This window comes from Conger conger, chromosome 3 (genome assembly GCF_963514075.1).
Source record: "Conger conger chromosome 3, fConCon1.1, whole genome shotgun sequence".
NCBI lineage: Eukaryota > Metazoa > Chordata > Actinopteri > Anguilliformes > Congridae > Conger > Conger conger.
This window is the reverse complement of record NC_083762.1, coordinates 28,631,458-28,647,296: the sequence shown is the minus strand read 5'-3', so window position 1 is coordinate 28,647,296 and position 15,839 is coordinate 28,631,458. Positions and strand designations below refer to the sequence as shown.

General features: G+C 42.8%; 1 protein-coding gene across 4 annotated transcripts in view; it reads left to right on the top strand.

Annotated features, from left to right (window-relative positions):
* The window catches only part of LOC133123103 (dedicator of cytokinesis protein 9-like), a 106,394-nt gene that overhangs the window by 86,476 nt on the left and 4,079 nt on the right, over positions 1-15,839 (top strand). For 2 of the 4 annotated variants that reach the window (XM_061233388.1, XM_061233386.1), the window contains exons 31-47: positions 1,653-1,831; positions 1,963-2,079; positions 2,452-2,566; positions 2,892-3,025; positions 4,905-5,019; positions 6,167-6,233; positions 6,948-6,995; positions 8,536-8,672; positions 9,723-9,838; positions 10,971-11,108; positions 11,491-11,673; positions 12,042-12,155; positions 12,291-12,506; positions 12,829-12,886; positions 13,275-13,381; positions 13,648-13,770; positions 13,966-14,079. In XM_061233388.1, the coding sequence (XP_061089372.1) occupies positions 1,653-1,831; positions 1,963-2,079; positions 2,452-2,566; positions 2,892-3,025; positions 4,905-5,019; positions 6,167-6,233; positions 6,948-6,995; positions 8,536-8,672; positions 9,723-9,838; positions 10,971-11,108; positions 11,491-11,673; positions 12,042-12,155; positions 12,291-12,506; positions 12,829-12,886; positions 13,275-13,381; positions 13,648-13,770; positions 13,966-14,079 (2,081 nt within the window). Of the gene's footprint in view, positions 1-1,652; positions 1,832-1,962; positions 2,080-2,451; positions 2,567-2,891; positions 3,026-4,904; positions 5,020-6,166; positions 6,234-6,947; positions 6,996-8,535; positions 8,673-9,722; positions 9,839-10,970; positions 11,109-11,490; positions 11,674-12,041; positions 12,156-12,290; positions 12,507-12,828; positions 12,887-13,274; positions 13,382-13,647; positions 13,771-13,965; positions 14,080-14,460; positions 14,952-15,839 lie in introns of all 4 variants that reach the window. The other 2 variants (XR_009708197.1, XM_061233387.1) reach the window with 2 other exon arrangements.

Below are 15,839 nucleotides of genomic sequence, written 5' to 3'. Positions count from 1 at the left end.
ATAAGAAGTAAATTGGAGCTTTATGGAAGGTCCAGGAATTAAACCAGTTACAGCCCAAATGAAGTATACAGTGACAGTGACTGTTGATTGTTAATCATTTCTACGGACCTTCATGGATTATTCGTTTTTGTAATTGGTCTTGTCTTGTATGAGTGGTCCATGGTCTCTGATACATTGTACCTTCAGCCTTGGAAAATCATCCAGCTTGCAAATCCAGCCTGCTTCTTTATTGCTTGCTTTCTGATTTTGAGACTGTTGGTTTTATTATCTTCTTCATTGTTTTTTTTCGTTGTTTGTTTTTTAATCTAATTGGTCACGTCCTTGGATCATTCATTACATGAAGACATTTCTCTCCAACTTTTGTATGTTTTCTGAATGGTGTCATCAACATTATTTCAAAACAGTACTTAGTGTTTGATGACTAATCATGTATATGCTTATTCTTCTCTGTAATTATCACTGGTTAAGCCCAGTGAATGAGTTTTTAATTGTTCTTTCTATCAATTATTGTGCCGCTGCACCAGTTTTGAGGCATTCTCATTTGATTTGACATATTCGACAGTGCTTACTACAAACTACTTTGAACAAAGAATTAATTGAATGTTTATTGTTTATGAGTCCCCAGGGCTCAAACAAAGATGTGCATGAACAGTTCATTGGATATATAATTTCATCGTTTTTATGTGCCTAATATCAACTGAATTTGTAATATATCCTTGGATAGTACTCATCGGTACAGGTATTTAAACAGTGAGGCAGAGGTGAATCATTGCTGTGTGCTGAATGCCTTATTTCTTGCAAAAATAGCCATGTGACCTTCTCATTCTGTGTGATGATTAATAAAGATATGCTGAAATACAGTATCACAGATATATACTGCAGAAACCCACTTAGTCATTCAGGAGATTAGCTTGTTTTTGCTTAGTTTGGTTTTAGGAATATATATTTTTAGAAGCGGGAAATCATAAATAATTTGTTAATGACTTTTTCCTGCTTGATGTTAGTGTCTTGGATCATTATCGCCTAATTGCCAACTTGCAAGATGTGTCCTATAGCTGCAACTTCTTATAAATATACATTTTTGATTTATTTTTACTTTATATTTCATATGAATTATGCTTCTTATGCTCTTACGTTACTTAAGCTCTTTTTCTGAGGCACATAATAAGCAGATAGTGAGCAGATAATAAGTATCTAAAAAGATTTTCACTGTCTTTTATCCTTTTAAGAAATATTTTATTGTACATTTAATTTGTAGCAGTGTATACACTCACCATGTATGCACTCATTCAATGCAGTGTGGCCTGTGTTTGTGATGTATTTTGGATTTTCAAAATGGTAAAGGATTACGCAAGTTTTACTTGTTTTTCTTATCTGGTTTCTTATCTGGTTATATTCATGCTGATCTTAATTCATCGAACTTGCACATTCTCAGAAGAGGATCATCCCTGTGATAGTTTAGACACTTGCTTTATTTTTATGGCAAACATGAATAGCTTGTCTTTTGTGGTCCACCATTATAGTCTACCAACTAGCATGAGTAGCAGTTCCTTTTTATATTTTGTGAGCATAATGATCAGGATAGACTTTTACAATGTCTATAGAGGAGTTCCTTCTTCCTCATTAGTCCTTATTGATATTTCTCTGCTCAGATCTGCAGCTGGACTACTCGCTGACGGACGACTTCTGTAAAAACCACTTCCTGGTGGGGCTGCTGCTCAGGGAGGTGGGCAGTGCCTTGCAGGAATTCAGAGAGATCCGCCAAATCTCCATCCAGGTGCTGAAGAACCTGATGGTCAAGCACACGTTTGATGACAGATACGCCTCCAAGGTAAAGATATGTGCGTCAGGCCTAAGTGGTCTTTCACAGCTCTGTTTCTGCATGTGTGTTGCATGAGCCTGTGTGTGCTGTAATGGTTTGAAATAATGGTTTGAAATAACATGTGTACTCATTTTTTCCAGAGCCAACAGGCCAGGCTTGCCACCCTGTATCTGCCTCTCTTTGGCTTGCTGCAGGAGAATGTGCAAAGGCTCAATGTGAGGGAAGTCTCGCCTTTTGCCGTAAATCATTCCAGTAATGTAAGTCTGCCACCTAATGGACAAGGGGGGAATTACAGTGCCGTTGAATCTTACTATAGCAGGAATGGTTCTCGAGGTCTAGTTTGCATGCTGTTTTTTGTTCCAACCAATTACCTTGGTTTTAGTTTTCTGACAGCTCTATATATTACGCTGGTTCACTATTAAACCACTTGAATGATGTCAATAAGACTTGAGCACAGTAAAATCCTTAGGATATACCTGCTGTGGTTGTAGCTGGTGCCTACAAATGAAAGTTCAAGATATGATTTAGGCAATTAAATAATTATGCGCAGAAGTTGGTATAAAACACTGAAATGGATCAGCCCTTTTTTGTACCCCTGTCCAATGCTGACAGTTTCTCCTGTGTTTCAGAATGGGCGAGATGACTGTTTCTTGGGAAACTCTGTGATAACGAGTCCACCGAAGCCTGGAGCCAGCTTGGACAACAGCCTGCACAAGGATGTGTTTGGGGTCATCTCTGGCACAGGTGCGCAGCCCACTGGCCACACATAACATGACATGACATAACATAATGACGAAAACAGACTGTTATGGATGGGAGTTCAGTTCAGATATTGGTATTGGTGAAGCTGAGCAGTCGCTGGGGGTCTCAGTTCAGCATGCGGATAGCCTGGGGGTAGAAGCTGTCCTTGAGGCTGCTGGCTGCTATTCTGACATGCTCTGAGTTCAGAGTACGCAGAATTTAACACAGAATTTGCTTTGTCCGTTTCCTCCAGAACTCTGTTGAGGGATAAAAGACTGTTGTTTGTGTCATGGTTCCCGTAACAGCCTGCTGCTCTCTTTGTTTCCAGCCTCGCCTCACTCCTCCTCCACACCCAACGTCAACTCCGTGCGCCATGCCGACTCCCGTGGATCCCTCATCAGTATGGACTCTGTGAACAGCCTCCTGGAGAAGAACAGCGACAAGACCAACTCCCTGGATAAGGTACTGCGAGCTGGGCTCCTCATCCCAGGCACTGTCCACAGTACCACTGGTTGGCTCAAACAAGAACCAGCAACATCTGTGGCTCTCCAGAAGCAGGGCTACAGGCCCCTGCTGGAGCGTATGTCACTTCTCTGAGGTCACATTTTGTGTGAATGGCTTATCGCCCAAGTAGTTACAATATTACAATGTAAATACTGTAGATGTAATTTCCTGTTCATATGTGGAGGAACTTGATACAGGGACACACCTTTAAAGAGAAGTGTCTCACACCGCCTGGATATGGTGTGTTTCGCCATAGCAAAAGCAAAGAAATATGTTTGCTGTGCTGCCACCATGACGCCCCTCCCCCCTGTGCTGTCTAACTTTGCCTCATGCCGTTGAATCCCTGCCCCCGAAGGCCAGTCAGAGGGAAAAATTTGCCCGGCGACACTCGGCCAACGTACTTCGCTCCTTTTCCGAGTCCGAAGACACGGTGGTCTCCACACGCGCCAAGCGTGTCACCATGGACTTCTCGCTGCTCTCTACCCCTGCACTGCAGGAGAATACCGTGCATGCCAGCTTTGCGCTCCAAGTACAAGACATATATTTTTGTCCCTTCTCCCTTCCCGTCCTCCCCTGGAGTGTTCCCCTCTGGGAGTGAGCGTGTGCGTGCTTTGCCTTGCTCCCCTTCTCTACGGGGCCTGCTGGAGGTCAGGCCAGGTCTCTTCCCTGACGGCATGAACCAGATTTCTGGTTTCATGGACTGCTCTGTGCTGTAGCATCTGCTCGACAGCACTACCCTCAGGACAGTTTTTCAGCACTCTTTCTCTGTACCTCGCCCCTATCCGTATGATCATTACTTGAGCTATAAAGTCTCAGAGTGGAGTTTTAATTCCCTCGCTCCACTCTAACTTTTTATGGCTCAAGTAATGATCGTATGAATAGCAGCTAGGTACCGTCTAGGCCGCAAAGTGTACTAATTGAACGAGAATAAAGAATGTCCTACTTTTGATTTCCAGGGATTTCCAGGGTTTTTTTTTCTCTTCACAGACTGTTCTTATCAGCCAAGATTGCTGATAATGATGAACACTGATTCATTTGTCACCCAGATCTGGGTGAAAGATTCAATGTCCAGACAGCATTGGTCAGAGATAGCTAATGGTAGCTAGTTTGATCTTATCTATTTTAGACAATATCTTTAGTGTTGTCCCAGCAGGAGATTTTAATGCATATCTTCAACAAGTATTTCTATAGCATACAAATATTCATGGACCGGTCCCTTGCATTTGTCATCATTTGACATGTACTGCTATAATCTGAATGAAAGATGCTGTTCACCAAACCTGAATTTGATCTGCTATTCTGCCTTTTTCTTAATTTCTGTTTTCTTTGTGTGTGGTATTGACGTGCGGAAAGTTTGGAGATACGCCAGGGCACAGATATTATTCACTCTGGAATGCTACGCAGAGTCTCCATTAGTATAGTAGCATAATGATGTCATCAGTGTCCCTGGAGTGTCAGAAAACAGACTGTCAATGTTATAGTGAACACTGACCTTCTCCCCATTGATCTCATACTGATACTGTACTAGATTAATATCTGCTGGCTGAGAGACAGCTAGGTTTCTCACAGGATTCTACAGGTTACAATTTAATTTGATTGATAATTTTGCAAAATAAATATTATGCTGAACCATAATATTAAATTCCATATGAATCCTATTAAAAAAAATAACTAGCCAAAAAGGCTGAACTCCACTAGGTCCTGAGAGGTGAGAGTAGTGGGGAGTGGGTAAGTGTTAGGTGTGACCATTTGCTGTGTTTTCTGCTTGTGTCCCTGCACTCCCCTGACTGCCCCCCCTGTGCTCCGTCCCCTGTCCCCTGTCCCCTGTCCCTCTCAGAACCAGCCCGCTTCAGCCCTGGGGAGCACACTACTGCGCTGCGACAAACTGGACCAGGCGGAGATCAAGAGCCTGCTGATGTGCTTCCTGCACGTGCTCAAGAGCATGTCTGAGGGTAGGCCCTCCACCCACACCATCCCTCAGCCTTCTGAGTGAGCTCCTCCACCCACACCTCAGCCTTCTGAGTGAGCTCCTCCACCCACACCACCCCTCAGCCTTCTGAGTGAGCTCCTCCACCCACACCACCCCTCAGCCTTCTGAGTGAGCTCCTCCACCCACACCACCCCTCAGCCTTCTGAGTGAGCTCCTCCACCCACACCACCCCTATGCTTTCTGAGTGAGGTCCTCCACACCACCCCTCAGCCTTCTGTGTGAGCTCCTCCACCCACACCACCCCTCAGCCTTCTGTGTGAGCTCCTCCACCCACACCACCCCTCAGCCTTCTGAGTGAGGTCCTCCACCCACACCTCAGCCTTCTGAGTGAGCTCCTCCACCCACACCACCCTTCAGCCTTCTGAGTGAGCTCCTCCACCCACACCACCCCTCAGCCTTCTGAGTGAGCTCCTGACCTGTTACTGTTTTATGGGAAAGTGTGAAGATGTCCAGTGGGGAGAGCTTTCTCTCAGATTCATGGTTAATAATCGGAAGAGCTTTCAGAAACTGTGATTGCGTGTTACCATTGCTTTTCCTGAACAAGGTTGGGTCTATACATGGTAATTTGTGCTGGAAAAGAAGATGTGGTTATCGTGTTCTGCTCTTTGCTCTGAGTCTAAAAGGCAAACGTACAGTATAGTCTGAAATTCTCAGTATTGTGAGAAAATGGTTGTCAGCCCTGCTGTAAAATCCAGCTATGTCAACTCGACCAGCTTGGAAATTTAGCTGGTCAAGCTGGTAAAAAGCTGGTCTAGCTGGGTATGAGCTGGTCAACCAGCATGGCCAAGCTAGTCATAAAGCTGGTCTAGCTGGGTATGAGCTGGTCAACCAGCATGGCCAAGCTTGTCATAAAGCTGGTCTAGCTGGGTATGAGCTGGTCAACCAGCCAGTGCTGGCCGTTTCAAAACATAGCTTGAGCTGGTAAGACCATGTCAAGCTAGGAGCTGGTCTGAATTGGTCAACCAGCTACCATCTGTTTTAAACCCTAACTTTAGCTGGTTTTTTTTCAGCAGGGAGTTAGCATGTTTGGTGTATATCCCTGGGGAATTACCCTTTCTGGAAATGTTGGTAAATGTGTGTTTACAATTAACTCTCCCTCCCTCCCCCAGATGCTCTTTTCACATACTGGAACAAGGCCAGTTCTGCTGAGCTCATGGACTTTTTCATTCTCATAGAGTAAGTCTTATTTCTCACAGAGAAGGAACATTTTTATCCTGACACAATCCGAAGACCCACCCATGCATTGTGCACAAATGAGAGTATAATCCCAAGAAACTCAATTTCAATGCTTATAGCATATCAATGTTTGGGTTTATAAGCATACACCAATGGATGTGTTGTTTTTTGCTATGAGCCCTACACAGGCAAATCAAAATGGCAGTTTGTTTAAAGGCCACACAGAGAGCCAAAATCCTTTGGTCGTAGCATATTAATGTTGGATGTTGCAGTCAATCTCCAGTATGCTAACCGGAGGGTGAAAGTGGGTGAAAGCGCCTTGTTAATGAGGTCAGATAAGAATGGCCAGACTGGTTCAAGCTGACAGGAAGACGACAACATTTCTGAACACACACCATCTTGAATCTTGAATCTTGAAGCTACAGCAGCAGAAGACCAATATGCCAAAGAATAAGTCTAATAAATACCTAATAATGTGGTCACTGAGTTTATATTTCAATTTAAACCCCAAGGAAAGTGTATAGTTGTTTGGCAAAGTATATACCACGTAAACATCCCTTCTCAGGTAGGCTTATAAATGGCAAGTACATCCAACTAAATCTTTCACAAATAACTATATTCAGGAAACATAGGAACCATTTGCTTGAAAATGTATTTAAAAAATGTATACACCACATATTTGAGGAACCTATTCTCTGGTTGTTCTTTGTGCAGGGTGTGTCTCCACCAATTCCGATACATGGGGAAGCGATACTTTTCCAGGTAATGTTTTCGTTTTTATGAAATTATTATATAGACCTATTATGCAAGCCGGAAGTCGCACCATTTTTTATTGACAATAACATCTTTGTGTAAATGCTTTAAATGCTTTGTTTACTTAACCTCTTCTATTGAAATGAACATGCTGTGTTTATGTAAATAGTCTGTGTTCACATGTTTGCTGATTTCTGTCCCAGTCTGTTTATGTGTTTGTGACATGGCTGTATATAGACTAAATGGGCACAGCTCCTATTGTTGTCATTTTGTATCCAACAGCAGTGTTTGTGTTGAGGCTGCTCCTCAGAATGTATTCATTTATTCAATAACTGAAAGCTGTTGTGATCATGTTACAGATCTTAATTGCACTGAAACTTCTAACAAGGTTTAACTGTGCCTTTTATGTCTTAATTTAGATTATTTTCACTATTAACATTGTGTGGTTTGGGTTGCTGCTCTTTGGGTTGTGGAAAATTGCTACTATTGCCATATTAGATCCCCAGCTGAAATGCACGCACACACACATGCACATACTCACACGCACACGTGCACATACTGTCCCTGATCACTGGCTGTGGTATACGGTTGGTTCTGGGCCCTCAATCTCTCTAACCCACTTTTGCTCTTTTTTTGCACTTAAATGCTGACAAGTTTGATATGTTATAAACACATGGCCCCTGCCCTCTCCTGCTTGGGTAAGATAGCACCACACTGAAAAAATGTCTTTCTTAAAATCCTGATAATTGTCAGCCTGACTATGAGAATACATGAGTAGCTTTTAAAGTTTTATTAAATATTAAAGGAAATATCTGACATGGACACAATTTTCTCAAAATATTTTATATTTTATATGATGTGTAAAACACATCAAGATAGTGTCTTAGTGTCATAAGGAAAATATTGTTTTCCTAAAATGTACAATAATAATTAGCGTTTGTATCAGACTAATAATTTATAGGTAAATGTGTTTTCTATAAAAGAAAATTAAGAAATACATTTTTTGGAGTGTGTGTCCCCATTCCTATACTGACAGCATGCTGCTGTTGCTTGAGTGTTATGAGTGGCTGTGTTGAAACCTTGCACTGCACTGTACATCACCTGCCTCTGTATACCTGGGTTTGGATGGGAACCCTCCCATTGTCCTGTGATATGCATGTGCTTCTGCTCCTGCTCTCAGCTGTTGGTACTATTGCTGCTCTGATGTGTTGTTCATTCTGCATGTCAAACAAACATCCCTCAAACACTGCATTAGCATGGCATGACCTTAACGACCTTGTGCATACCGTGTCCTAGCTTGAACACAACCAGAAAGAAAAGGCACAGACACTGTAGAGGAGAGTGGAAGGGCAGCGTCTGCCATTTACTCACCATGTACACAGATTACGCTTTGGGTGTGTTTGTGTAGAGCAGTGTGTTCACCTTTCATTTCCTGCCTTTACGAAATGGGATGTTTGGATGCACACACACTAACGGCTTACTAACCCTGGCACGGCTGAGAGGTGGCCACGCCCCCTAACATTTGCTCTGTTTCCTGTTTCCTCATCAGGAACCAGGAAGGGGTGGGACCTGTAGCACATGAGCGGAAGTCTCTTACTCTGCCTGTGTCCCGTAACAGGGCGGGAATGATGCATGCCCGCTTACAGCAGCTCAGCAGTCTGGATAACTCTTACACTTTTAACCACAGTAAGTGCGGACCACTCCCGCTCTACCAACCGCCCCTATTCTCTTCAGTCACTTTCCTTCATCCTCGTCATCCCCATCATCCCGCTCGCCTCATTTGTGCTCAACCCCGCCCTCGACCCATGACCACCGTCTACCCAGCATCCTTTGCACAGCACAAATATTTAAACAGGTTATCAAAGCAGAGGGGTAATACTTTATGTATTCCCAGAAGGTAAGAAAGTTCACAAATACCTATGATCCACGCAGTGGTGAGTGCAGTTTCTTCCTAGAATTTTTATTTCAGTTAAAACAAAGGCTTTCCTCGTTTTTGAGGAAAGATCGAACACATCCCTGCTGTAAAATCCAGCTATGCCAGCTTGAAAATTGAGCTGGTCAAGCTGGTCATAAGCTGGTCGAGCTGGGTACGGCATGAGCTGGTCTGCATGTATGGCCAAGTTGATCAGCCAGCTACCAGCTGTTTCAAAACATAGCTTTAACTGGTCAAACCATGTGAAAGTTGGGAGCTGGTCTGAACCATGGTCTAAGCCATGTTGAGCTGGGAGCTGGTCTGAGCTGGTCAACCATCTACCAGCTGTTTTAAACCAAGCTTGAGCTGTTTTTTTCAGCAGGGATCTCATAATGAAGTGACTCTCTTTGTGTTTTCAGTGTAAGAAAGATTTCAAGTGTTCTTGGAATATCTGTAGACCATGGTAAGAATGTGCCAGGTTGCCAGACAAGTCAGCTTGCAAACCATCATTAGCTCTTCAGTAATTAAGTGATTCAGTCACATTTTCAGAGCATGCCATGTTCGCTGGGAATGTGCCTTTCCAAAACTGTTTTATCTCATCCCTTTGACCCCATTCATTTCTCTCACTGATTTTATTGCATCCCATTGTCCTATCATTTTCATGCACTTGTGTTTGAGTTCAACTTGACCTCCATTTTATTCCACGCTTTCGCCCTGACGACTGGTCTTGTGTTTTATGCCATATCTGATTGTAAATGTGAGCGTATCTGCCTGTGTAAAGTGTGGAATGAAGTTCCTGCAGCAGTGCGGTGTTTTCTGTGCAGCTTACACCCACTCGGACGCTGACGTGCTCAACCAGTCGCTGCTGGAAGGCAACATCGCCACCGAGGTGTGTCTGACCGTGCTGGACACGCTCAGCATCTTCATCACAGGATTCAGGGTACGCTGCCTGCCCCTGTGTGCTCTCACCCCTCAACATGTTCAACTGCCCAGGCCTCTTTCACAAAGAACCAGTCCTGGGTCAAATACTACTTTAGAGTTACACAGCATCTGATGGATAGTTTTACAGGATACAAGACCTGGGTCAAATACTACTTTATAGTTAGACAGCATCTGATGGATAGTTTTACAGGATACCAGACCTGGGTCAAATACTACTTTATAGACAGCATCTGATGGATAGTTTTACAGGATACAAGACCTGGGTCAAATACTACTTTATAGTTAGACAGCATCTGATGGATAGTTTTACAGGATATCAGACCTGGGTCAAATACTACTTTATAGACAGCATCTGATGGATAGTTTTACAGGATACCAGACCTGGGTCAAATACTACTTTATAGTTAGACAGCATCTGATGGATAGTTTTACAGGATACCACACCTGGGTCAAATACTACTTTATAGTTAGACAGCATCTGATGGATAGTTTTACAGGATACCAGACCTGGGTCAAATACTACTTTATAGACAGCATCTGATGGATAGTGTTACAGGATACCAGACCTGGGTCAAATACTACTTTATAGTTAGACAGCATCTGATGGATAGTGTTACAGGATACCAGACCTGGGTCAAATACTACTTTATAGTTAGACAGCATCTGATGGATAGTTTTGCAGGATACCAGACCTGGGTCAAATATGTAATTGTTTTCTACGCTTTACTGAGCTTGTCTGGTGTATTGGAACCTTTGAAGTACTCTCAAAAAGTGCAAACCCTCCCTTCTGGTCCCTTTGGTCGGCTCAATTGTACCAGACCGGATCAGTCGAGCACAGAGAAGTATTTGAATCAAAGACAATTCTGTATTTGACCCAAGTCTGCAAAGAACTGTCTCTCAATGTTTATATTTAACATTCAATTGCACAAAAAACAATCAAATCAGATGTACGGTCCTTCAATTAGAGACCTTTTTTATTAATAATAAAATGTATTAATGTAATTAGGTTTGTGGTTTATCTTGCATGCAGTGCTCTTATTATGAGTGGTCATATTGGGGGTAATATCTCCCCAGAGAGCCAGTGTGAGATGTGCTCTGTGAATGTCTAAAAGCATCTGCTGTCTCTCCAGAATCAGCTGTGTTCAGACCACGGCCACAACCCCCTGATGAAGAAGGTGTTTGAGGTGCACCTCTGCTTCCTTCAGATAAACCAGTCAGAGACTGCGCTCAAGCAGGTCTTCACATCTCTGCGTACCTTCATCTACAAGGTATTATTAGAAATTAATCACATTTTGTCCATTTATACCACGTCTTTCATGCTTTCACTGGTGACTATTGAGTAAAACAGCAAACAGATTAAAATAGGCACACAATCCCACTTTGCAGTCCACAGAGTCATTTATAATTGTGCCTCAGAATAGTGTTTACCTGGCATCCTTTATCTGCTAGAGGACATGAGGGAATCCTCAGTTGCAAATGCATATTAACTAGCCTATTAGTGAAGGTTGATTAATCAATAAAAATAGTTGTTATTTTATATGATTGTGGTATAGTATTCCTGACCATACGTTAGAAAGCAGCTTTATTATCCCCTTAACCACTCTCTTTCTCTTTCTCTCCTCTTTATATCCCTCCCTCCCTCTCTCTCAGTTCCCCTGTACGTTTTTTGAGGGGCGTGCAGACATGTGTGCCTCCTTCTGCTATGAGATCCTGAAGTGCTGCAACTCCAAGCTGAGCTCCATCCGCAACGATGCAGCCCACCTGCTCTACTTCCTTATGAAGAGCAACTTCGACTACACCGGCCGCAAATCCTTTGTCCGCACACACCTGCAGGTGAGGGGGAGAGCGTGCCGCTGTGGAGCCTGCTTCTGATGCACTCACACTTACACACTTACAGTAAATGTTAAATGGTGAATAAGTATATTAATTATTTTTTTAACAGACGATAGGGGTTTAACAACAGTAACCACCTGTAAAATCATGTATGTAATAAGTTGTCTTTACTGTACCAAATGTATCGTAACTTTTACAGTAACTTACTGGCAGCAGAGTTGTCCTGTAATTTTACAGCAATTTTTACAGTGTAGATATTTCATCGTTCAAGGTCACAGCATGTCTAGTAACCAACATATGTTCTCACCCCTGATCCTAGCAGGGAAGTGTTTGCTGTTGTGTTGAAGTCTGTGTCTGACTCTCCCAAGGTGGTCATTGCGGTCAGCCAGCTAATAGCGGATGTCATTGGAATCGGAGGAACACGCTTCCAGCAGTCTCTCTCCATCATCAACAACTGTGCCAACAGCGACAAGACCATCAAGGTCAGTGGCCGCTAGGCAGCACCCCAATGTGCTTCATTCTATCACATAGAAAGGATGAATATGGGAGCACCTGTGAGGTCATGTGCCTCTACATACTGTGTAGCAGTTTGAAACTCAGTTCCCTTTGAACTGCAGAACACAGCGTTCCCGTCGGACGTGAAGGACCTGACGAAGCGCATTCGCACGGTGCTGATGGCCACTGCACAAATGAAGGAGCACGAGAGGGACCCTGAGATGCTGGTGGACCTGCAGTACAGCCTGGCCAAGTCCTATGCCAGCACCCCCGAACTGCGCAAGACCTGGCTGGACAGCATGGCGCGCATCCACGTCAAAAACGGAGACCTGTCTGAGGTAGGCCAGGGGCAGGGCAGGCAGGGAAGGCTGGAGGCCCCAGATTTGTGTTCAAGACAGCGAACGTTCACAGCGAACTGTGTTTGCAGCAAACTGATACTATTGAACCATTTTAAATGAATATTCCATTTAGTTCGCCACCTTTTTAAATACAAATGAAATGCGACTTAGGCCATTACAATGGACGCATCATAATATAATAATATTGTATAATAATATAGTGACAATGTATAATAACATCATTAATAGTTCATAGCCCTTTATGTATTTCAGGAACGTCATTAAATTCACTGCATAATCCAAGCATCTTTTCTGTCCATAGGCAGCCATGTGCTATGTGCATGTGGCCGCGTTAGTGGCTGAATACCTGCGAAGAAAAGGTACCATTGGGCATCCAACACCACAAAATGTTTTCTTCACACAGCGCCCTAGTGCTTATTAAGATTGATTCACTTCACCATATTTTCTGTAAAACTAATAACGATACATAGACACTGAACTTCTGGAGTGTGAAACTCCAAGCTGGTAGCCTGCTGCTTTTTCTATTTATTTTTCTTCCGTCAAACAAATCTAGTCATATGTATTTCACAAAACGCTTGACAGCAGACCTCACTCACATACAACAATGCAAGGGAAAGCTCTCACCAATTCCCAGTTACCCAGACCTATGTACTTGTGCTACCGAATTAGCTGTTTATATTTGTCTAACTTTGCTGCTGTAAAAAATAAAAATAAAAAAACTAGCTGACTGTAGATGATGTTTCCCAGGCATGTTCAAACAGGGCTGCTCAGCCTTTCGTGTGGTCACACCCAACATCGACGAGGAGGTGTCCATGATGGAGGACGTGGGCATGCAGGATGTGCATTTTAACGAGGTGAGTGCATTGTGTTGCTGTGTCACTGTGTCAGTACTGCTGAGTCAGTCTTGCACTACAGACCTGCTGGTCACTGACCCTATGTCAGTCCTGCACAACAGACCTACTGAGCATCGGTTGGGTTCTGACTTCACTTCTGTGGTTTAAAAACGCTTTTCACAAGCCCGTGGGTAGTCAGTGTGTGACGTCACATGCACTTGGTCCATATGTTTATCTACAGTCTATGGATGAGGGCTACAGCACTAGTGTTCTCATGTTCTCCACAGGACGTACTGATGGAGCTGTTGGAGGAGTGTGGGGAAGGACTGTGGAAGGCCGAGCGCTATGAGCTCATCTCTGACATCTACAAGTTGATCATACCCATCTACGAGAAGCGCCGTGACTTTGAGGTAATGCACTACACATTCATGCATGCTTTGATTCGTGGTGTGCGGTAGGAAAGCTAGCATTCAGCCTGCCCTCCATTCTGAACAGGTAAAGGCTGTTCAGACACCAGAATATTGTAATATGTCAGCGGATTTGGTTATTCAGGAACAACCAACAGTAATGACTCCATTTTGGATCTCTTTGTGTGTGCTGTTCAGAAACTGTCCCACCTATACAACACACTGCATCGCGCATACAGCAAAGTGACTGAGGTCATGCACACAGGCAAGAGGATGCTGGGAACCTACTTCAGAGTGGCATTCTTTGGCCAGGTATGTGCTTGGAGAGCATAGAACAATACTGCGAGAGACAATCCAGTCCAAATGTTTATCATACAGAACACCTTTGAACTGACCTGAATTTCACCTGATTTCCTTGGTGCTCTTCAAGTTTGAAAGATTTGTCTTAAAGGATAATATTATATCAGGAAATTATTTTCTTATTGAGCTCAAACTGTTAATATATGACAGTTAATATATGTTTTACAGAGAAGACAATCCTACTACTTGCATTTTTGCTTATTGTTTTGTTAATTAAGTGCTTAAGCATGAATGCTGCAGTAATCATTTTTAATTATTAAAAGCATGAACCCATAACCAACCTCCCTATTATATATTTTAATCTAATCTTTCTGCTTTTTTCCTTCCTTAAAGGCAGCGGTAAGTTGCGCAGTAGGCTCTGCAAGCTTTTCTCAGCAGCATAAAGCTTTCAGTGTGTTGTGCTTCTGTGCTTACAAACCATAGCGCTTGCTTTCAGCTACAGTTTACAGCTTTCATCCTATGCAGTGTTAGTGATTTATCGCTGCAGCTTGTCACATTCCAACCGTAAAGCAAGTACTGGAGCTGAAAACAACATTTGGGCTCGCCTGCCACCACTATTAAAGCTCCATCTGTTCACCTTCATGTTTATATTTCTCTCTCACTCTCATTTGTGCTGGGGTTATTTTAGCCGTTTTTTGTCCTTAGTTGCCTTTGTTGCTGCTTTATTTTAAAGTAACTTAAAGACCTTGCAGAAGTGCGTCTTTGTAGACCTTTTGGCTTCTATGGTCGCTTTCTGTTCGCTCTATGGTGCTGAAATTAAGGAATAACTGTCCTTTTGTTTTACTACCCCATAGCAGTACCAGTTTACTGACACTGAGACGGAGGTAAATAAACAAGACAAGCACATAATACAGTAAATGGGCTGCATTACAGCTTATGGTTTTTCATGTGCCCTTGTCAGTATAGCTCATCCATTTCAGTATTATAGTGTTTTTGTAGTTCTTTCCTGGCTCAAGGTGGCCGTCTTAGCGAAGGCTGACATAGAAGGTGTACTCTTTCACTGTGATAAGTGTACCCAGCTATTCTCTCCTGACATGTTGAAATAAAAAATCTCAGCTGTTTGTTATGTAAAAATAAGATATTACATATAAATCCATTGTTTCAGACATGCTTGAAATGGATTGAATGGAAATCCTTTGATTGGAAATCCTGCAACACAAACTGTAATCTCTGTTAATCTTTGTAATTTTAGAGATGTTCCTGTTTAGCATTTTGCTGTGGAAAGGGTTAGCCATTGTGTTTTCGATTTTCATGTTCATTGTTGCTGGATACCTAACAGTCTTATTTGAAAATTCTCACAAGGCAATTTTCTGTCATGAAATGCATTTGATGTAATTTGGAGTGTAACTGGAGACTGCAGATACATGCTTGTTATTTTTTTATAGAGGCTCATTCTAATTGGGAAGTTTGTGTAAGATTTTGGTTGCCCTGTTATGAATCTAGTTTATTGTCTATGGGCACACTTTTCCAAATCTGAAATGAAACAGACCGCTGACTTCTAAGATATAAACTGAAGATGGATGCATAAGAACAACTGCACCTAGCATGTCAGATAGGGGATTGGTCATATGTGATAGGTGATTTCACCTGCTGAGTGCAAACATTGGCTTAAAGGGACACCACCTTTACCTGTATCTTTTCTTCTTTGGTTTGGTCTTACTTTGGAGTTGGTTTACGTACAATTTGAATGTCGTTGCGAGCTGGGTGTGTTC